At 37.0% G+C, this 22,790-nt stretch overlaps 1 protein-coding gene across 2 annotated transcripts in view; it reads left to right on the forward strand.

Moving 5' to 3' along the window:
* The window catches only part of mcama (melanoma cell adhesion molecule a), a 56,504-nt gene extending 39,173 nt beyond the window's left edge, over positions 1-17,331 (forward strand). The window contains exons 2-16 of one of the 2 annotated variants that reach the window (XM_079871095.1): positions 1,328-1,452; positions 3,001-3,226; positions 3,336-3,406; positions 3,503-3,590; positions 5,938-6,117; positions 7,633-7,760; positions 9,021-9,168; positions 10,210-10,325; positions 10,438-10,579; positions 13,203-13,333; positions 13,422-13,563; positions 14,253-14,291; positions 15,194-15,323; positions 16,948-17,077; positions 17,185-17,331. In XM_079871095.1, coding sequence (XP_079727221.1) covers positions 1,328-1,452; positions 3,001-3,226; positions 3,336-3,406; positions 3,503-3,590; positions 5,938-6,117; positions 7,633-7,760; positions 9,021-9,168; positions 10,210-10,325; positions 10,438-10,579; positions 13,203-13,333; positions 13,422-13,563; positions 14,253-14,291; positions 15,194-15,323; positions 16,948-17,077; positions 17,185-17,205 — 1,817 coding nt within the window. In that variant the 3' untranslated portion in view covers positions 17,206-17,331. The remainder of the gene's footprint in view (positions 1-1,327; positions 1,453-3,000; positions 3,227-3,335; positions 3,407-3,502; positions 3,591-5,937; positions 6,118-7,632; positions 7,761-9,020; positions 9,169-10,209; positions 10,326-10,437; positions 10,580-13,202; positions 13,334-13,421; positions 13,564-14,252; positions 14,292-15,193; positions 15,324-16,947; positions 17,078-17,184) is intronic. The other variant, XM_079871096.1, reaches the window with a different exon arrangement.
* Positions 17,332-22,790: the final 5,459 nt, after the last annotated feature.

Consider the following 22,790-nt stretch of genomic DNA (forward strand, 5'->3'; position numbering starts at 1 on the left):
GGTAAAATTGACCTGGGCTGCGTTTCCCAAAAGCATTGTAGAACCATTGCCATGACCAGCTTAGCTCACAATGATTTTGAGAAACGCAGCACTGGACATGTTTTTGTGAAACAGCTTAAATGCATAATATTTTTTCATATTCCAGCAGGCAGTTCTCTTTATGTGTTATGAAGCAAGTTAATGGGCTATGTTTTATTTCTTGATTTCCATGACAATGCTTTTGAGAGCCATAACATGTAATAGCTTGCATGGAGAATAACTTGTATGGAGTTAATGATTTTGCCTATATTCCCATGATTCAGTCAGTGCTGATGTGGTAAGGTGGCCTAGAGCATTCTTCAATCTAATATTGCCAGCCAAGTGAAGCTGTGCCATGTATGGTTTAACTTTCAAAGTCTGCAAGATCAATGAATCTACAAATATGGGCCATCAGAAGGGTTGCGCCGAATCTGCCTGCAGAATTGAAACATTCTTCAGTCAAGTTATGTGCCTCTCCCACCTATTATGCATTAGTTTACTAAATATATTATTGGCTAATTTGAGTATAGTACTCTCATTGTAACATTTTAAATCCATTCTGATAAATTTGCATTGGAATTACACTACACAAACAGTGCCGAAAATGTGCAAAATAGATGTGTGCGTTGTCTGTATATCTTCAATCTCAACAGGATAGCATCAAAGACCGATGACTCATGTCTCATGTCCTCAGTTTGCCCGCATGCATTCTACAGGCATGGAATTCCGCAGAAGTCACATAGACTTATTATTTGTATACAACTAACTACGGAACAACTTTAAATCACTATGCTGTTGGGAAGACAAAAATATAAAACATGATAACATCATATTCAGCATAACAACCTGAAAAAACTGAATCACTTGCAATACAGATAAATCACATAATTGACAAGCTTGTACACATCCGTTACCCCATCATGTTTGTTTATCTGCTTTGACTTGATTTCATTTTCAGTTCTGAATAGATGTATTCTTTGTACTCTTTTTATATCCATCCTAAATAATTCCGCCTCACAACAATCCACACAGAACAAGCAAAAACGGTCCACAGATCCGGCAGGATCTTGCCATCATTTACAGTCTTCGAATGACCCTGAAGAGATTCAATAAAGAGAGTATTTTATGTTGTTGATCTCATTAATAGGAGTGTAATTGAGTTTTCTCTAAGGCTGTGGCCTAAACATTACTAGACAATTTAAAATGCATTAAATGCTTGTTAATGTGTTTTTTCATGTGTTGATAAAGCAGCCTTTGTTCTCACATGGCCTCAAGCACACAATGAGTCTCAATGAGTTTTCTTTGGCAGCTTGGGCGGCAGTGGATCTGAGGATGGAGGACACTGTGGAGGTTTACATGGACGAGTCTGCAGAGATCCCTTGCCTGTACACCTTCACCGAGAAACCTGAGTTGGTGATGGTGCAGTGGTTTGTGGTGAGTCTGAAGCTCTAACGCTCTTTGACATTTTTTAGTTTAAAAAGTTGATTTACGAATGAAAATTTTTTCAGCAGTTACTCACCTTTATGTTGTACCAAATCCATAAGACTTGCTCATCTTCGAAACATACATGCAAAAAGATTTCTGTCCATCCTTTAAAAGTCCACGAAACCAAAACTTTGACAATTCAAAAAGCTCACAATATATCGCTTTGAATCAAGCGTTTAACCCAAGTTTTCTGAAGAGACACAATCGCTGAATATAGCTGATCGATGAACAGATTTAAAGGGATAGTTCACCCAAAAATGAAAATTTTGTCATTACTTACTCACCCTCAAGTTGTTCCAAATCGTAATGAATTTCTTTCTTCTATTGAACAAAAAAGATATTTGAAAGAATGTTTGTAATCAGTTGACGGCATCCATTGACTTCCATAGTAGAAAAAAAAAATACTATGGAAGTTAATGGGTGCCGTCAACTGTCTGGTTCCCAACATTCTTTCAAATATCTTCTTTTGTGTACAACTGAAGTAAGAAATTCAGACAGGTTTGGAACAACATGAGGATGAGTAAATGATGACAGAATTAACATTTTTGGGTGAACTATCCTTTTAATTTAGACTATTATTCACACATGAACACTGATCAACACACCTAGGCCCTGTTCCAAATGGCACACTTCATGTGCACTTTCGGTCTTGTGGACTTACAATGGCTGCCGCGTGCACGCGCGTGTCCGTTAAGTCTGTGAGACCACAGTGTGTCCCATTTCTCATTTTTAGATCTCAGAAGGGTGCTCGCGAGCACCCCCATGTGGTCGATTTGCACCCTTGATGCGCACTTTTGCTGAGCCCACGCTGATGCGGGCTCTGCAGCAGACTTCTTCCCGACAGTCAAAGCGGCATTACGTCACGAAAGTGCAGACTCAGAGGAAGACCTCGAGTGCTTAGGGTTCCATTTGGGACAGGGCCCTAGAGCACATCAAATATGGCAAACCAAAGCTCCGCCCTACTTGTTTGACGCTTGCGTACAAGCTTCATTGGTTCCTGCGGAAGCTCAAAAGCATTTGTGTGACATCATGTCATGCGTGTGAGATTCTATTCACCATATTTGATGCGCTCTATACGCATATCAATGTTTATATGTGAATAAAGCCTGCATTAAATTTGTTCCTCATATAAAGCAGTCGTGTCTCTTTAGAAGACTTGGACCGCTCGATTCATAAGAATTACTCTTACAATGTCTTTTTGAACTTTTTAATGTGTGGAAGTTTTGGTTGAGCAGATTTTCAATGGATGGACAAAATTTGTGTTCTAAAGATCAATGATCTTATGGGTTTAGAATGACATGAGGGTGAGTAAATGATGATTTTTTTTTTTTTTTTTCTGCGAGTTTATCCCTTTAATTGTGCTGGAAGTGTGCTGTTAATTTTTAAGTGCTCAGACTTTCACGTGGCTGACAATAGATTGAGTAAAAATTCCCTTAGACTTACATTGAACGAGGGACTAGAGACCATGTGCTAAGTTTTATTTTCCATCATCCTCAGCGGGAGCGTGAAGGGAATCGGGTGAGGATCTCCTACAGCGATCTGACCATGCAGAAGGTGGATGAGGACACGAGCTACAGTGACCGTATCAGTGTACAACCAAACAGTGATGGAGAAACTCTGACCATTCAGGACGTTAAGCTGTCTGATGAGAGAGAGTTTTTCTGTCAGGTCAGTGGGTTGGCAGCCGGCAATGGAGAGGGAAGGACTCTCCTGAAGGTTTTCGGTAAGTCTTTTCCTCATGTCAGTTGAATATCGTCACTAAATGGTTTAATATGTTTGCTTATTATATATATATATATATATATATATAAACGTAAACTTGCTGTTGTCAGATCCTCCAGAGCCTCCTGTCGTTGAAGGTGTCCTCTCTGGAGTTTCGGTGTCCAGTGACTCCCCAGCTAAGGTACATCATGCACTCAAATTCACCCTGTATGTATATGTAATGTTTGTAGCCATTAAATATGCTGGGTTTAAGCTGACGCATCTCTTATTTGGTTAGATTGCATCTTGTGAGACCAGAGACGGCTTTCCCAAGCCAAACATCACATGGTACCGTGATCACATCCCCATCCACCCTACTAATGGATGTGAGTAAGATTAATATATCCTGTTCCCCATGTACATACCTGTACTGTGTATTTATTAAAGTTATTACAATAACTGGGAAATAACTAGGTACTAACCCTGAACCTAGTGTACCCCTAAATTTACCCCTAAACTTTATATTAACTTGTACTTTCTTAAGTACACTGTAAGTACACATGCTGTAAAATAAAGTGCAACCATTCAGTTCTAATTCAGTAATTTTAAGTTTTAATATTAATATAATTTTAATATACATTTTTATACTACCGTTCAAAAGTTTGGATTCTGTATGTTTTTCTTATTCTCCTAAAAATTCTCTTATGCTCACCAAGGCTGTATTTATTAAATAAAAATACAATAAAAACAGAAAGAACATAATTTATTTGAAATCTAAATCTTTTGAAACAATGTAAAAGTCTTTACTGTCACTTTTGACCAATTTAATGTGTCCTTGCCACTTTTGAATGGTATGTATATAAATATGGAAAATCTAGAAAAATACAAGCTTAAAATAATGGACCTTATTTATTTTCTTAAAACACATTCCTGTTCTTATTGAGCACGATCACTGTCACAAGTTTGAAAGTCCAAAAGATGAAGATGAGTCAAAAGGTTCCAATACGAATGTATTTAATAAAGAAATAAACTCAGATAATCCACAAGGTAACAGCGTGTCTACACACAAACAATAACAGACAATGAACTGAGGAAACACAGGAACTTAAAGGAGAACTCCGGTCAATTTTAACATTGAGCTCATTTTTTTGTACATTTGGAGTGCTGTCAATACAGAGAACAACGACAAAAATCGGTGTTGCCTACACCGTGTTATCCTCTTTTTAAAATTTGCACCCTGTTGACTTCAATGGGGCAAGTACTAAACCTGCTTTTAGCCTCTTAACATCCTTGATGTGTCATTACAAGTGCCCAGCCATGTGAGTGATTCCTTCAGAGTGAACACGGGTGAATCTGACTGCAGTAGATGTGAAAGATATGAATAAAAATGATGTTATTTAAGCCAGCGCAAATACCTTTGTTTACATCCTGTTTTTCGGTTGAAGTCCAAAGTAGTCGATTGCCGAGTTCACGCGCGTGATCATAGGTATTAAACCTATGCGTGTGAACTCTGCAATCGACTACTTTGGACTTCAACCGAAAAACAGTATGTAAACAAAGGTATTTGCGCTGGCTTAAATAACATCATTTTTATACATTTCTTTCACATCTACTGCAGTCAGACTCACTCGTGTTCACTCAGAAGGAATCACTCACGTTTTCTGTGCACTTGTAATGACACATCAAGGATGTTAAGAGGCTAAAAGCAGGTTTAGTACTTGCCCCATTGAAGTCAACAGGGTGCAAATTTTAAAAAGAGGATAACACGGTGTAGGCAACACCGATTTTTGTCGTTGTTCTCTGTATTGACAGCACTCCAAATGTACAAAAAAAATGAGCTCAATGTTAAAATTGACCGGAGTTCTCCTTTAAGGGTGCGTTTACACGACAACGATATGCTTAAAACTGAGAAGTTTTTCCTTTGGGTTTTCCATGTACAGATGACACCATTGTCAAAACGATCCTCAATCACACGGATCTGCAAAAATGACTAAAACCCCTGTATTCTGCTGTCAGGCCATTAGATGGCGATGAAACACTATAGACTGAACACGCATGTGCATTACGTCATCGTCTTCAGAGATTTGCATTTTTGTTGTTTACACGGAGACCGTTTTCAGAAACTTGCACTTTGAAACCCGTTTTCAAAAGTTTGCGTTTTCAGGCAGCAGAAACGTTGTCATGTAAATGAACGGTCAAAACGCATAAATATTTTTTTAATTTTTAGTTGAAACCGGTGTCATGTAAAAAGCCGCTTAGTATACAATGATAAACTTAAATACGGACAACCGTGATGATTAAATGAATTCATGGTAACAAACAAGTGGCGGGGAATGTGAACAAAGAAAACAGAAAAATAATGACAAGCAAACTAAAAGTCCATGAAAATGAAACTAAACAAACAGATGACTAAATTTTACATTAAGTAATTTTACAATAACTTGCTCCAAACCTATAACACTATGTACAGATCTTAAAATTCTAGCCAATACTAATAAGCCCAAATTATTTTTTATGTTGTGGCTAACTATGAAATAGCAGATAAATAATTGGAAAATTGTGCCAAATTTCTTTTCTTGTCCGAATTAAAAATAAAAACCTAAAAGCTGAAATCAATCGCTTTACATGCTACAAATGAATTTAGGCATCACAACATTGTAATGTACGGTATGAAAAATAGTTGCCACTAATGTGTCTGTATGTCTGGTTGTGTGTGTGTGTGTTTTTTCTCAGTGGTGAATGTGGTAACGCTAGTGACAAGAGAATCCAGTGGCCTATATACAGTGCAGAGTGATCTGCATTATAAGGTGACCAAGGAAGACAAAGATGCCCACTTTTCCTGTGAAGTCAGCTACTTTGTCCCAGCAGCTGTCAGGACATCCGAGTCCAAAGGCATCAATATTACAGTTCACTGTAAGTCATTTTATAATTGAGAGTTTCTTTTGATGAAATGGAATGCGATACATCCAATTTTTGTTCTAAACCACACTCTTAGAAAGAAAGGTTCAATGGGTTCTATATTCAATAGGTTTCTTTATTCCTGACCCAGTTTTAAAGAACGCTTTATGCCAAAAAGTTTCTATATAAGGAAACATTTCTTAAATGATTGAATAATACTGTCACGTTACATGTAGGACAAAGCTCATGGAAACTAGGAATACGTAGGAATAACATTTAATAACCAAACTCTCAGGGAAAATACCAAACACTCACACTTACATTGACGATAACGGACAAAGACTGAAGTAGAACACAAGGTATAAATACACAGGGACTAACAAGATAACTAATGAGGTGATTGACAATGCACAGGTGATAGGAGGCATGACTAATTAGAACAATCATGGAACACTAGGACACAGGACTGAACCAAAAACACATTGAAGGGGGGAAACACAGATCATACATGTAACAAATACATTCATGTTTAACGAGTTATTTAAATTTTACTAGTGATAAAGTATGTTTATGAGCCGTTTAATTAATACAATTTTATTAAAATGAAAAATAAATGAAAACTAAATCCATAAAATGATCACATGATGGGAACCCCTAAAAGTTTCTATATATGAAACGCCTGACAGAATCCTTTAAAGTCCGCGTGAACCGGAAGTTGCAAACGACTTTTCTCCAGTGTTGTGACGTATTTCCCAGTGAAATGGAATATTGAACAGAGGGCAGGGTTTTACTCTAGCGCTCCTCCTCTCAATCATAGCAGACTAACAGTTTGAGGGGAGTGGTTAAGCGTTTCCCAACCCAAGCCGTCAAACCTACATCATCAGAGAAAGAATGCCATTCCAGACCGGAAGTAACTTTTCAGACTTTGATTAAAGATTACGACAGCAAACAATTTTTTTCTGTGTATTAACTTGCACGGATTAATTTTTCACCACAAGACTATATGCGCTAACAAAGTAAATAGGGTCAATTTTGATTTCAGTTGGACTTTAAGGTTGTATATAAAACAAGCTACACAACATTTTGTTGGTCTGTTGCATCGTGCTGGATAGCTCCGCCCACTGTGAAATCTCATTGGTCCAAAATCTCACTTTACATCCATGCATTTTAGACATCATATTTGACTTTACTGACATGATTTTATCATTACATGCAGTATTTTCAGTTTCATTGTGGACAAAACCTATATATGAATCTGATGACAATCTTTGTGCGAACACAAGGCTTAAAGATCACATCAGATTTGACATGTCTAACATGGTTTTATATGAAAGGACCCAATATTTCAGATAGCGTCAGTACATCACAGGTAATGATAAACTTTGAGTTGTGTTCGTCATGACACAGCTATGAAGGTCTGCTTTGTCAGCTTTTACTAAATAATTGATTGTGAGAATTATTTCAAGATGCTTATGAATGAATTAAGATTCATGGCCCCTTGGTCTTTGTGTATGTTCGTATGTCATATAGACCCAACAAGCAGCGTGGAGATATGGAAAGAATCGCCTGAGGGCTTGGTCAAAGAGGGGGACACAGTGGAGATCCGTTGCCAAGGGGATGGGAACCCCCCAGCACCCATCATTTTCAACCGAGAACAAGTGAGAATAGCCTCTTTTTTTCTCTTTTTATTTGGACCCGTTTTTCCTGAATGGGAGGCTGTAAAGCATTGAGAAGAAGCGGACGTAGCAGACGTCTAGCTCAGACAATGTGGTTGATATGCACAGACAGAACAGTGCCATTACTGACTTGCAGCTTTTTGTAAGTGTTACCTATGCATTTGCTTTAATGACATTGGGCCTCATTTATAAAACGCGCATACGCACAGATTTAGGGTACGTTTACACGACAATGACATGCTTAAAACTGAGAAGTTTTTCCTTTGAGTTTTCCGCGTTCAGACGGTACCATTGTCAAAACGATCCCCCATTCACACGGATCTGCGAAAACGAATAAAAACCCCTGTATTCTGCTGCCAGGCCATTAGATGGCGATGAAACACTATAGATTGAACACGTAATACGCATGTGCATTACGTCATCGTCTTCAGAGATTCGCGTTTTTGTTGTTTACACAGAGACCGTTTTCAAAAAATTGCACTTTGAAACCCATTTTCAAAAGTTTGCGTTTTCAGGCAGCCAAAACGCTGTTTCCATGAAAACGATGGCCAAAACGCATAAAAAGTTTTACGTTTTTAGTTGAAAACGGTGTTGTGTAAACAGCCCCTCAATCTTAGGCCCTGTTTACACCTGGTATGAAGATGTGTTTTGGTCAATCGCTTCACAAGTGGACGAAGCTATGTGTGAACGGGGTCTAAAACGTTTTGAGCTTGTCCACTTTTGACCACTTCCAGAGGTAACGTTAGTCGAAAACGCATTTGACCGGATTGCTTTCGTAGTGTAAACACTCATGTGGTCGAATGCGGTTCAACAGCCACAAAAGACCGCCTACTGACCTAATGCGTAAACATTATAGGATGCGTGCTAGCCAGACGGGATTCAAACTTTGTCGGCTGGAGACCCAAGTTTGGTTTAAAGACGAAAAATTTACCAAGCACAATGTTCTCTCACCATTCCTGATTTCTAACACTTTTTCTGACAGTTCGGTGTGGTCTTGGGGCTGTCAGAGCAGAAACAAAAGCTGCTCTCAGTATGTTTTTCTATCGTCTCCTTGCGCATTCATGCAAATTGCACAAGCTTATTTTGTCTAGATCGAAAGATCTAAAACAGAAAAAAAAATTACCCGCCCATAGACCCTCCCTTTGAAGAAATCAGGACAGAAGTGGTTGAAAGTGGACAAAAGAAACGGATTAAAACACCATGTTGACATTCCCACTGTTCTCTGTGTCCTGCTCATAACAGTCAGACGTGGAGCTGGATTCCTATCATGGGCTGCTGGTTCTGAAGGAGGTGTCTCGAGCAGACAGTGATGTGTATGAATGTCACTCTCTGGACCTGGATGCAGTGAACCATGATGAGGTGGTGGATACCCTACAGCTCACTGTGCACTGTGAGTTCTGCTTCTCAAATTTACACACCCTGATTTTGAAACTAGAAATAAATTGCCCACCACCACCACCACAATATGATCATCCATTAGAACTAGTATCTTAATAATGTTGAATAAAATTTACTATTCTGTTCAAAAGTTTTTTTTTTTTTAAAGAAATTAATACTTTTATTCAGCAAGGATGCATTACATTTATCAAACATGGCAGATTTGTACATTGTTACAAAAACTATATATTTCAAATAAATATTGTTCTTTTGAACTTGCTATTTATCAAAGAATCCTAAAAAAAATAATAATAATAGTTTCCACAAAAATATCAAGCAATAATAATTGACGCTTTTCAATAATAATAATAATAATAATAAATGTTTCTTGAGCATCAAATCAACAATAAACAGAAATTACACTAAAGACTGGAGTGATTGGTCATAAAAATTCATATTTCCCTTCACAGGAATAAATTACTTTTCAAAATATATTCAAATAGAAAACAGTTATTTTAAATTGTAATAATATTCCACAACATTACTATTTTACTGTATTTTTGATCAAATATGCAGCCCTTGTGAGAATAAGAGAATTCTTTCAATAATAAAAAAAAAATATTACCATACATTTATTAATTTTGCAGATGCTTTAGTCTAAAGTGAATAACAAATTAGGATTTTTTTTATTATTTAATGTAAAGGAGCCAAATGCATTAGCGGTGAACTTTTGTTGAAAAAGGAAAAGTTACTCTCTTTATTGAAATTTTTAATAAAATTTCTATATTGTAAAATGCATATATAATATTCAAAAATAAATAAATAAATAATAATAAAGCAATTATGTTTTTCTGGTGCAATATGAATAAAAATGTATTCTGTCAACACTTACTAACCCTCATTAAATGAAGCTGATATAATTCCTTTCAGTCAATTATTGACCGTTTACAGATGGTACTCAACAAACGCTTCATTTGCTGCCACGGGTACAGTCACAAATGCCTAGGTTTATGTGTTTGCCTCTGTGTGTGTGTGTGTGTGTGTGTGTGTGCAGATCTGGATCCAGCTGTGGTGATGCCCAAAGACTCCGAGGTCATGCTGAAAGGAGAGAGTCTGACAGCGACCTGCAATGCCCTGTCGTCTTTAGAGACCACTACTGTGTGGTTTAAGGTAACACTGCAGTGTGGACACATTCATTTAGTCTTCCACATTCTGTTTAGAGCTTCTTTTCACCCCACCTGTTCCTCGCTAAATTTGTTTGCGTGCATTTGTTTGTGTGTAGGAAGGGATTGAGGTCGGAAGAGGACACATAATGCAGCTGCAGGACGCCACATTTGACACAGCTGGACAGTATGACTGTGAAGTGACTGTACCGTCTCTTCCAGGCCTGCTGACCAGCGGTTCTATCCATATCATCGTACAGGGTAAGGAAGAGCTCATCAAGTATTTAAAGGTGGAGTAGGTGATATTTGAAAAATGCTGTTTGAAAGTTGGTTGGACCAACACAACCAGACACAACAACAAACGTGTAGCCAATCAGCATTAGGGGGCATATTACAGTGGAGGAGAGAGAACGAGCAAGAGGGAGATTTGAAGGAAGACTGTAGAAAGAGAGATGGCTGAGAGACATTACAAAAGAGAAAAGCTCATAAGAATATCACTGGAAACTGAAGGGATATGATCAGGAACGAGCTTTAGGACCCGTGTTAATATTAGAAAAAAAGGTTTGTCTCGAGCTGCTGTGCTTTTGACATCTAACATGAACTCTTGTTTGTATTTTCTCTTGTGTATGTATGTAACTTTTTTGTGCTTTCTTGTCGTTCGTTCATCATCACGATCCATTTTCATGAAGCCTTATTTTGTTGCACTTCTGCTACGATAAAGACATCCACTCTTGCATTGCGTGTGTAACAGAGGCCATCTAGTGAGAGTTGTGCAGACTGATGACTGCTAGAGAATGCGGCGTTTACTGTTTGTTAGTGCACTCGCCTCGCTTGCCAGCGATCAGGGTTCGAGACCGACTTGGAGCAGGACAGTTAGGATTGGAGGGTGAGCTTTGGAGGCGGAGCAATGAAGAGAGGCGTGTGTTTGTTTGGGTTGATTTCAAATTGTTTCTGAACTCCCTGAAACGCCTCCATTGTAGTTTTGAGTTTTCTTACAGGATCGTACACTGCATAATATTCTTCATTTAAATAATTCCCGCCCATTTGAGGGTTTTTCACGTCGGTCTGTTTATTCTTGGTTTGGTAACAGAACTCAGACACTCTTATTGTCTTGTCTTGTCATGGTGAGTGTGCGGTTTCGAGTTCGCTCGGGCCGTGCGCTCTTCTGTCCACGTGAGTTTTTGTACGCGGAGCGTGGTGTTCGGATCCTGGCACTTCGGTCTAGTTAGGTTTCGGTTCTGCGTCAGGGTCCGGACGTTCATGCTCCATGTATTTGTCTTCTGTTGTAAGTGGGTAAGCGCACGGAATAAGCATTTGCTCACTCTCCAGCGTCTGGCCGTACACTCTTCTGTCCATGTGTGTGTTTTGTTCTGTGTAGCACGTGGCTCATGTGTTTCATCGGCCGTGTGCTTTCATGTTGTCCTGTTTTGTGCAGATACACAGTCGGGGAGTGCTCTCATTGGCTGCGTGTTCGTGCCTTGTTTTGTTTGCGCACATGGCTTGTGATCGTGTCTAGCCCTGCAAAGCCTTGTCTTGCTGTTTCCAGCCCAGCCCTGCTGTCAGTCAAATTTACCCCCTACGGGGTAGTTTCTCTTGAATTTTACAATTAAATAAAAGGCCCATTATTTCTGCACCTTGAGTCCTCGCCTCATCCCTTAACCCAACCCTGATAGCCCAAGGCATCCGCAAAAAACTGGCGAGGCCTGGTTGAGTTGCATTAGTAGTGTGTTGAAACCATAGACTGAAAAAAAATACTTGAAACTCACAGTTATGGTAAGGGCGTGACATTTCCGAAACACGCTGGAAGCGGTTGACCAATCACAACACACTGGTCTAGCTGACCAATGAGAGCACATTGCACTTTTCAGTTGGAGGGGCTTCATAGAGACAGGAACTTAAAGGGATAGTTCACTTTGAAATTAAATTTTGGTATGTTTTAGCTTACCAGAAGGGCATCCAAGATGTAGGTGTCTTTTTTTCCGCAGTAGTTTCAATTTTGATATTTTTAGGTCAAACCGTTCTTGTCTGACAGTCATATCATGCAGGTCTATGGTCACTGTCTCAAAGAGCATGCACAGAGTCCAAATTAAAACAATTCCCCATCGTCCAAATTAAACAATTCCCCATCGTAAGTACACATTGATGGCTTAAGACACGAAACGAGCGGTTTGTGTGAGAAAACGAACAGTATTTATATCGTTTTTACCTCTTATAACACAACCACGTCCAAGTGATCTGAGGGCGCGCGCTTCCTGCTGTGTGACATGTACGCAGACTGGTGCATAGATATATATACACACTAGATGTCGCATTAAAGACATTCGTTCCAATGAACTGCCGTAGCCAAGGCGACCTCTAGTGTATATATATATCTATGCACCAGTCTGCGCACACGACACACAGCAGGATGCGCTCGCGCCCTCAGATCACTTGGACGTGGTTGTGTTGTAAGAGGTAAAAACGATATAAATACTGTTCGTTTTCTCACACAAACCGCTCGTTTCGTGCCTTAAGCCATCAATGTGTACTTACGATGGGGAATTGTTTAATTTGGACGATGGGGAATTGTTTTAATTTGGACTCTGTGCATGCTCTTTGAGACAGTGACCACAGACCTGCATTACATGACTGACAGACAAGAACGGTTTGACCTAAAAATATCAAAATTGAAACTACTGCGGAAAAAAAGACACCTACTGTACATCTTGGATGCCCTTCAGGTAAGCTAAAACATACCAAAATTTAATTTCAAAGTGAACTATCCCTTTAACAGGACTGCATTTTACAATGTAAAATATATAATTGAACATAATAAACTGCTGAAAAGAGCTGTACATTTAGTAGCAGTATATTTCTAAAGTTGTTACTGGATCTGTTCCTCTAGGTGCACCTCAGATGAAGGATGCGGAGAGGGAGATTGAGCTGACAGAAAAGGTCGGGGGGTGGTTAAATTTGAGCTGTGAGGTGAGAGGTTACCCTCGACCCGTCATCACCTGGAGCATCACTGGCAGCCAGGTAACACAGATTTCCTCTCAGTCCTCTGCTCGTGTTACACAGCGCTTGGGTTGACGCTTTTGTCTTGTATGTGTGTGTGTATTCTCAGAGCTGGCGTGAGGTTGTTAAAAGAGAGATGGAGGAGCAAGTCCTCAGTGTTGTGATGCTTAAAGTTACCACTGACATTGTTGCTATCTGCAATTCAACAAATGACTTTGGAATAGAGACCAAGACCTACAACATCAGGAGCAGTAAGAGTCCATTTTCCTTGTTTACACTGAAAATCAGGAAACATAATCACTATATATGATGAAGAAAATGATCAATTTTGTTAAATATAGTATTTTTGAATATACATTCAATGTATTTAAATATAATTGACTACATGTATTGTATAGTTATACATGTAATATTTATTTTAACATAGGTAGATGTAATATCTATACATACGATTACTGTGTACAATTTTATACATACATTATTAATTTTATTGTTTTGTTTTTTTAAATATGATTTATTATTAGAAATTAAATGTATAAAATTAATAAAATTATTTAATTTAATATTTGGGTATCTATTTAGATTAATATAATTTATTGGGGATCAAATTGTACATACACTACCGTTCAAAAATTTGGGGTCAGTGAGAACTCTTCTGTTCTTCAAGGCTGCATTTATTTGATAAAAAATACAGTAAAAACAGTATTATTGTGAAATATTATTACAATTTAAAATAACTGTTTTCTATTTTAATATATATATATAATTTTCAGCATCATTACTCCAGTCTTCAGTGTCACATCACCCTTCAGAAATCCTAATATGCTGAGAAAAACATATGTAACATAATAAATGTCTTTACTGTCGCTTGTTTGATTTGACTGGCAATACTGGCAGTTTGGAATCAAAAATGTTAATGTTGTTCCTTGTTTTCGCCCAGTTCCATTCTCCCAGACTCCAACGGCTAGAAAAACTTCAGGTAACATTTATTTTTTTCATCTTCTGTTCATAACAGATCATAAGTTTTAAATCAACACTCAGTCCATTTAATCCCTACAAAATCCATCCCAACCAAACAATGAAAGATCATCTTATGTACTTGAATAATTCATAGATTTTATATGGTGAAGCCTCCACAGCAGCTCGGTTAGCTTGGCTCTTCGTGTCGGCCTGTGGGCATATTTAAAATTCTGTGTGAAGAAAAGTCATAGTGCAAAAAAAAAAATAAAAGCCAGCAAAAATTGAAGCAGACATTACTTCAGATAGCAGGGGCAGATCTAGAGCTGAATGTTTTCCAAGATGAATGTATAATTAGTTCTATGTGAATATATTAACAAATGTTTTGAAGTGCTGGGCTGCAACTGAGACTGTTAAATTATTATGGTGAACATAGTGGTGGCAGCCTGCTGTTTTATTGAGTAGATTTAACTCATAAAATCCATTCCCAGACAATTGTTTGTCGTCTCTCAGTGTTTATTTATAGCATTTGATGACGCTTCCTCTAAATGGCGCTCCTTAATTTTCTTTATTTGACTCTGAGGAATATGAGTCTCTTATTCCATTTTACTAAAACACTTTAATTATATGTTTCATATACCAAACTCGTCTCATTTACAAGGACATGCGTCCTTGTCATGTGGCACACGTTTTGAATCCAAATGTTCCAGCCATTGTTAAAAAGTGCAGTGTAACGTGCCCTTCAGTGTTCTTTTCATGATCTGGTATGGGATTTCACTTTTGTATTTTGCCCAAAAGCACATTTATTGCATTTCAGCATGAATTAATCTAGTCTTAATTAGTCTTGTTGAAAGGGTAATAATTCATTGGTTATTATATGTCAGCCAGTCATGCTAATGTTGACGTCTCTTGTTCTCTTTGCAGTTGATAATAGTGGAGTGATTATTGTGGTGATTATTGTGAGCATCCTGTTGTTGGCCATCCTGGGCAGCGTCTTCTACTTCCTGTATAAAAAGGGCAAGTTACCCTGTGGACGCTCAGGCAAACAAGAAATGTATGTAATATTTATTTATTTTTCCATTCTATCCAGCTTATTCATATACATTTGTACAAGGGTTTTCAAACTGGCTGCATTCGAGTGCGAGAGGGTCTGTAGATAAGTTTAGAGAAAAACTGTATTTTAAAATAAATAAATAATAATACAAATTATCATTAAATCAAATAAATTAATACTTTGATTCAAATAATTAAAGCATTTTAAAATAAATAATAATAAAAAAAGAATATTAATCCAAATAAATAAATAATGAATAAATCGAACAGTACGGTACTATAGTATGTAAACAAAAACATAATAATGTAATGTAATAAATACAAATATTTTCAAAATAATATTTTACTCATATTTATAATAATAACATTTTTACTGTAAAAATTGGGTCTTTACACATGACAATACATAGCTCCATATTAACAATAGTGGTCCTGCATTAGGATGGTCATATTTGGGGGTCTAAAAAACCTTGCATTATTAGGCTACAAGTTGATATGGTATTATCAAGTTTTTTGCATCTAAAGATGCCATGGTATTTTTTTACAAGTATCCTGCAGTACCACCATGTGAACTTTATGGTATATGACACATGAACTACCAGTTAAAAGTTTGGGCATCTCTATTACTGTTTCCTGAAAACACTGAATAATATAGTTTAATTAGGTTTTAGGTGTCATGAACTAAATGTTTTTACAGCATTTATTAATCTAGGTTAATGGTAATTTATAAATATATGTGTTCATTGTTAATTCATGTTCGTTCATATTACATTAATGTTAATTTATCCAACTTCAACTATTCAATATGTGTTAGTATAAACTACCTTTTAAAAGTTTGTTGCGGCAATTTTTTTAATTTTATGAAAAAAGTCTCTTATATTCACCAAGGCCGCTTTTATTTGATCAAAAATACTGTACAAAACATAGTCTGAAATAATAATAATACAATTTAAAATAACTGTCTTCTATTTTATATCTTTTAAAATATAGGCCTAATTAATTCCACTGATGACAAAACTGTCAGTACTTCAGTCTTCAGGGTCATATGACCCTTCAGAAATCATTCTAATAAGCTGATTTGCTGCTCAATAAACAATTCATAGTATTATTAATGTTGAAAACATTGCACATATTTTCAGGATTTTTTGATGGAAAGAACAGCATTTATGTGAAACAGAAATCTTTTGTAACATTAAACATGTATAACTGTCACTTTTTATCAATTCAATGCGTCCTTCCTGAATAAAAGTATTAATTTCTTTCAAAACCCCAAAACAAATCTTACTGACAAACTTTTGAATGCTAGTGTACATAGAAATTAACATGAACCAAGATGGAGAAGTATTATTATTACTAATGCATTTACTAACTTAGTGTATAGAACCATATCAAATGTTACTATTTTAGGAATGAAATTCATACAAAACCTTTCAAAAATTAAAGCAGGAACCATTAGATTTTAATAACATGACTTCACTATGGGACCACATAACTTTTTGTTGGGGTAATTTGATGAAGTCTTTTGATGAAGTGATTATGATTTCATTTGAGTACAGTAAAACATCTGTGCAGCCAAATGGTGCAGTCTTGTGTATCGGTGTGTTATTGGTGTGTAATCTCTACAGCATTAATGCCTACAGCACCAAGGAGAAGACGAGCAAAGATGACATCGTCGTAGAGATGAAGGCAAAAAAGACGGAGGAGTCTGTCCTACTGAAGGGCGTCAATGGGGAAAAGAAACCTCTCAATGACCAGGTAACCATGTATACTTAACTCTTATTCAAAGTACAATTATCAAGATGAGATGGCCATCAGGAACATCCCTTTAACTATATTATATGGTGCTTTTTCCTGAAATAAAGAACAACATCCTTAGCTCATAAACGGAGGATTGTCGTAGACTAAAGATGGAATCTGTTACTCCCTGCTGACCCAACATCAAGTCTTAAGAGCTGGAGGCCGTCTTGTGGAGCAGCCACCTTTTGTGGATAAAGTGGACTGTACTTTTCTATCTCGTGTGTGAGCAGCAGTATTCATGCTTGGATAAATGGGACGTAAGCGAGCTGATCCATAAAGGAAGATTGTTCTCTGTTTTCTACTGTTCTTCAATGTTTTTCTTCAACCAACGACCAATTCAAGACAGTGGACCTTTTCCATGAAAAACAAGCAAAATGAATTACAGAGCAAACTGATTGAAAAAAACTGTCTACATTGATGCTGTCTACACAGGATGTAACGCTTTGTCTACGTTCACACTGTCAGTCCAAATCTGATTATTCGTGTATCCGATTGGAATCTGATCTAAAATTATTGACTGTCCACATTTTGAATCGCAACTGTTCAGGGGTGAGTTTCCCAAAAGCATCGTTGGCCAACTATGATCGCAATTACCATTGAACTCTATTGGTAATGACGGAACTAGCGACCATAGTTTGTTTTGGGAAACGCACCCCTGATCCGATTAGTGTGTTCCATGCCGCTCTTTTGTTTTCCGGAATATCTGCATTGTTTTTATGGCAATGATGTTGCGTTGGTAGGCATACGCCAAAAACTACTACAACTGCAAGGGTTTGCAATACAGATGTTGTCTTATTTACAAAATGTAATTGCTCTATTACGTAAGAACAAGCCTATGATTGAATCTGGAAATAAAGCAAAATAACTGAGAAAAATTAGAAATAGTCCTCAAATGCCATGTCCGTAATTTATAGCAAAACATCTGCCATTAATTCGATCTCAAACAGATTCATTAAAAGTAGTTATTATTCCACCACGTGCGTGACAACATAAATCAACGTGGTTGAACGACCAATTTGCGACAATACAGTTTTGGGAAACAGTCGTGACTAGCTAGTTGACTTCTTCAACGATGCATCGTACTACGGTAGTTAAGTAGCGAGTTATATAATTGTACGGAAAACGCACCCCGGAGCGGTCGGACTGAAACGGATTTCCAGAAATGCGATTTGAATAGGATCTCAAACCACATTTGAAAGTGGCTCGAAACGGATTTGCAAAGATCGCATTTCATGTGATTTTTTGCCGTTCACACTTGCTAAATCTGGTCGTATTTCAATCGGATTTGCACAAAAAACAGATTTGGACTGATGGTCTGAACGAGGCTTTAGAGTCGCCGTCAGTAAACGGTTGGCCCGTTCTAGTGCTGACGTACTCCTTGCGATAGTTTCAACCACAGGACAAGTGGATTTGACAGTATGTAGACAAGTTGAATGTAGACAGACCATGTGACAAAACCATGCAAATTGTGACATTGATTTGAATGTAAAAATGCTTTTACAGACTAAATTCATTCTGCTTGTTTAACGAATGAGACACAATGTCTTTTTTAGAGAGACTGCCATCGCTGGAGCCTGTAGCGCGATGACGTACTGGATTAAATCCATTATGTAGTGGACGCCTGATTTTTTTCTCCCAAACCAGTTCAGCACAAAACTCCACCATGCAGCCGATTATAGATCCCATTAGTGATGTCAGTCACAGTGATGTCAAGATTTAATTGCTGATGTCAATCACAGTGCTGATTGCTTACACAACACTACAACAAATACACTCTAAAAAAATGATGGGTTGTTTCAACTCAACAGATGGGTTTAAAAGTCCCCCTGTGGTGAAAATCAAGGTTTTAATATTGTTTATATATCTATGTGGTGTTTTTAAGACAAACCAGGTGCAAATTCATTTTCTCTTTAAAACTGCAGTGAACCAAAGACAGTCTCAAAAACGTGGTTTGAAATCGCTTCGTTTCTGACGTCACAAACTACCTTGTAACCAATCACGTCAACATGTGATCATCAACCAGTGGACCTCTTAAATATGTCATTAAAACGCTTAAATATGTCATTTTGGTGAATATGAGTTTTAAGGGATACAATGATTGACTACAGGGGGACTTTGAACCAATGGTTGGTTGGTCCATATTTGACCCAAACATGGGTTGAAACAACCCATCATTTTTTAGAGTGTACTAACCACTAAACCTGCCCTACACCCTAACCTTAAAGGGATAGTTCACCCAAAAATGAAAATTCTGTCATCATTTACTCTCCCTCAAGTTGTTTCAAACCTGTATGAATTTCTTTTTTCTGCTAAACACAAAAGAAGATATTTTGAAAAATGTCGGTAACCATACAGTTGATGGACCCCATTGACTTCCATAGTAGGAAAAAAAAAATACTATGGAAGTCAATGGGGTCCATCAACTGTTTGATTACAGACATTTTTCAAAATATCTTTTGTGTTCAGCAGAAAAAAGAAATTCATACAGGTTTGAAACAACTTGAGGGAGAGTAAATGATGACAGAATTTTCATTTTTGGGTGAACTATCCCTTTAACCTGGTTTGCGTCCACTACCCATTGAATTTAATTCAGTTCATCAGCGCGATACAGACTGCAGTGTGGACATCTTGTTTTTAGACCACAAAAATGTATATATTATAAATATGTTTTATTGATCCTATTTGTGACCCAATTCGTTCCACTTGTGCTTTTCTAAGCTCTGTTCAGAAAAGATTTAGTTTTGCAATCCTTGCGCGATGCCGCAGAAAGCATACTTTGAAAACAAAAAACAAAAAAACAGTTGATTTTCATATGGTGAAAGTTGATTTTGTTTTCTATGTACAGTACAGACAATTTTGTCATGTCTTCTGATATTCCAGTAAATCCCAATGGACCAAATAAATAATGCAAATTCCATTTCAAAGGCTGTTACTTAAAAACCCACGTAAAGTCATTGAGGATAACAGATGTGTACACACAGCCCTTCACAATATTAAGAAACCCCGTTCAACTTGGCAGTAAACCGAGGAAATGGATAAACATGACCAGGATTCAGCCAATAAAACAGAGCTGACACTTAATAGTGTGTGTACGGTCCAGCTCAAACTACTGCAGAACTCATTTACTGTTTGTAAATAGTCGTAGGGAAGGAAATTGTAGCTCTTTGTGTTTCGACTGCTGAGGGGAATTGCAGCTCCCTCTGTTTTTGCCTCAACTGCAGTGCCTGCGGAAATGTGTCTTCATTTCACATCAATGTTAGTTACACTGAAACCTTTGTGTTGTCTTGTTCGTTTTGCGCATGTCTCTGTATTCGGTGAGGGGGGAAATTTTGTTGTTTTCGTAAATGCCATGAATAATTATACGTTTTATAAAAAGACGCTGTATGGTTTAGCCTGAAAACTTTTGGATCCTTAAATAATTTTGTTTTAGACTTTTGTTACTATCCTTCAGTCGTCAACGTGATTTGTTCTAATGTACAGACTTTTTCTTGTTTCATATTGTTGAATGTGGCTGACATGATGGCTTTGGCTTTTACATTTGTTTAAAAAGGACATGACACACATGTTATCTACATCAGTGTTCGAGGAAGCTGAACCTAATATCTTCAGGACTGTTGTTGCCATTCTAAACCACACTTGGACAATTCATATTTGATTATAGCTGTGCTCATGCATTCTTTTGGCCTCAATGTTATAGTTAAATACCATCAAAAAAGTAGGCTGATGTTGTCCATTTTTGTTATTTTGCTCATTTAAAAAAGCTTTGCATTTATTGATGTAACAGAAACACAGGCATCTTTTTTTATATATTTGTGCAAATGTTGCATTTTAATAATATTTACACTCTCTAAATATAAGTGTGAGTCATTTGAGACTGTCAGAACACTGTCGAACCTCTGCATACTACACTGGCACCTTTTTCCTGCCTGTCCTTGTGAGCAAATTATGTTGTAATAGCGCAAACTATCATTCTCGTTGTAGATTGTTCGCAAACAGTTCCGCAATGTTTTATGTTTTGATTTCACTTATGGATGTAAATTAAGTACTTGTGGTTTGATGCTTGCATTTTTTTTTAAATAAATTTTGGCCCCAAAAAATACAAATAAAGATATGTTACATTCAATGTTTGTCTCCAGCTTCTTGGAAACCTTCAATTTTGATACATCATTTTAGATGCAGGTCTTTGCTCTAGCAGATCTGAATACAACCGAAGAAGAGTCTCTGTCTGCTAAAGTGAAGCATTCGAAAATATCAGGCAGGTTTTATTTAAATCACAGTTTCCATGATATCTGTTATTGAGATTACTAAGGGCACGTTTGCATATGTCATTCAGCCTCACTTACTGTGTTATTTCGAGTTTAATTCTGTAGTGCTGAATAAGACTGAAAACCTCCAGACACATAATTGTTATAATGAAATGATAAAAAAAAAAAAAACTTGCTTATAACAGTAATCAGAATTGTCTGAAAGACATCACCAAAACAAAGAAGTGTAATTCAACCTAATTTATCTTCCAGACTTATACAGGTTTCAATTGGGAAAGTATGAACGAAATATAGAGGAAGGCTGCCCTCTACAGTTTACTTAAATCACACACAGGGCTCAAGCTGTCCTGAATCAGGATTCATTTGTCGAACATTATGGAGACCTTTGTGCATTTGGGTCATTTCTGTTATGCTGTCCTTTTAAACTCTAAATTAATATATATATATATATATATATACCTTTGTTGTAATTTAAAGAATTATTTACTATTTAAAGGGGTTCAACACTACAAAACATCACAGAATTAATAAAATCCAGTGTTTTTGCTTGCTTGGGCTACTGAACAAAACATCACAAACTATGTAACTTCCATGATGATTAAGGGGCTGGTTTTAGTAAAAGGGCAGTTACCATTCATCAAATTGTCTAATTGTCTGCAGGCATTAGAGTTGTTTGAAATATTTTTAAAACTCTTCCTGTTTTAATTCTCAAAACTTGTTTATATTTTCAATTTACTATTGCATTTCTACATACTTCTATTTACTACATTTTCCTCTTCTGTTTAATTTTGTTTCTCATTGTTATTTGTCTAGCCTACCTGTCTGAATATTGTTTCGCGCATTAAAAAGATAAATAAATAAAAAAGCGTTCAAAAGACTTACATGAAGGAAAGTGAAACTGGCAATAGAAAAACCAACAACAAAATAAAATTGATGACCAACCAACCAACCACCAAGTCAGAAGTCAAAATATCCGAGAGCATGCCAAATTACATCTTTAAAATGTTCAAGAGTTTAACGGGGCTATATAAAAACTGTAATGTATCACTTTTCAGTTGCCAATGTGTGAACTGCTTGTAACGAAACTTAGAGAATGAGACCTTTCCCGACGTCCTAGGTTGCCTATGAAAGCCAGACTGACTTTTATGTGAAAAACTCGGGTCGTTTTTGCCGGGAAAATCAAACGCGCGCTCCCGAGAGCCTCTCTCCAGTTCAATGACACATCAAATAAATGATTATTCAGGCGAAAGATCCATTCTTTCCTGTAAATTCTGTAGTCAATTTGTCAAGCAAATAAAAGGGATTAATTACTGAATACAAACTCAGTCTCACATACAGTAGGCCTATATTCTCAAATAGGCCAATAAGCCTACTTTAGCCTACAATCAAATTATCTGCAGTGTAAT

Source organism: Squalius cephalus (assembly GCF_949319135.1).
Source record: "Squalius cephalus genome assembly, chromosome: 5".
Lineage (NCBI taxonomy): Eukaryota > Metazoa > Chordata > Actinopteri > Cypriniformes > Leuciscidae > Squalius > Squalius cephalus.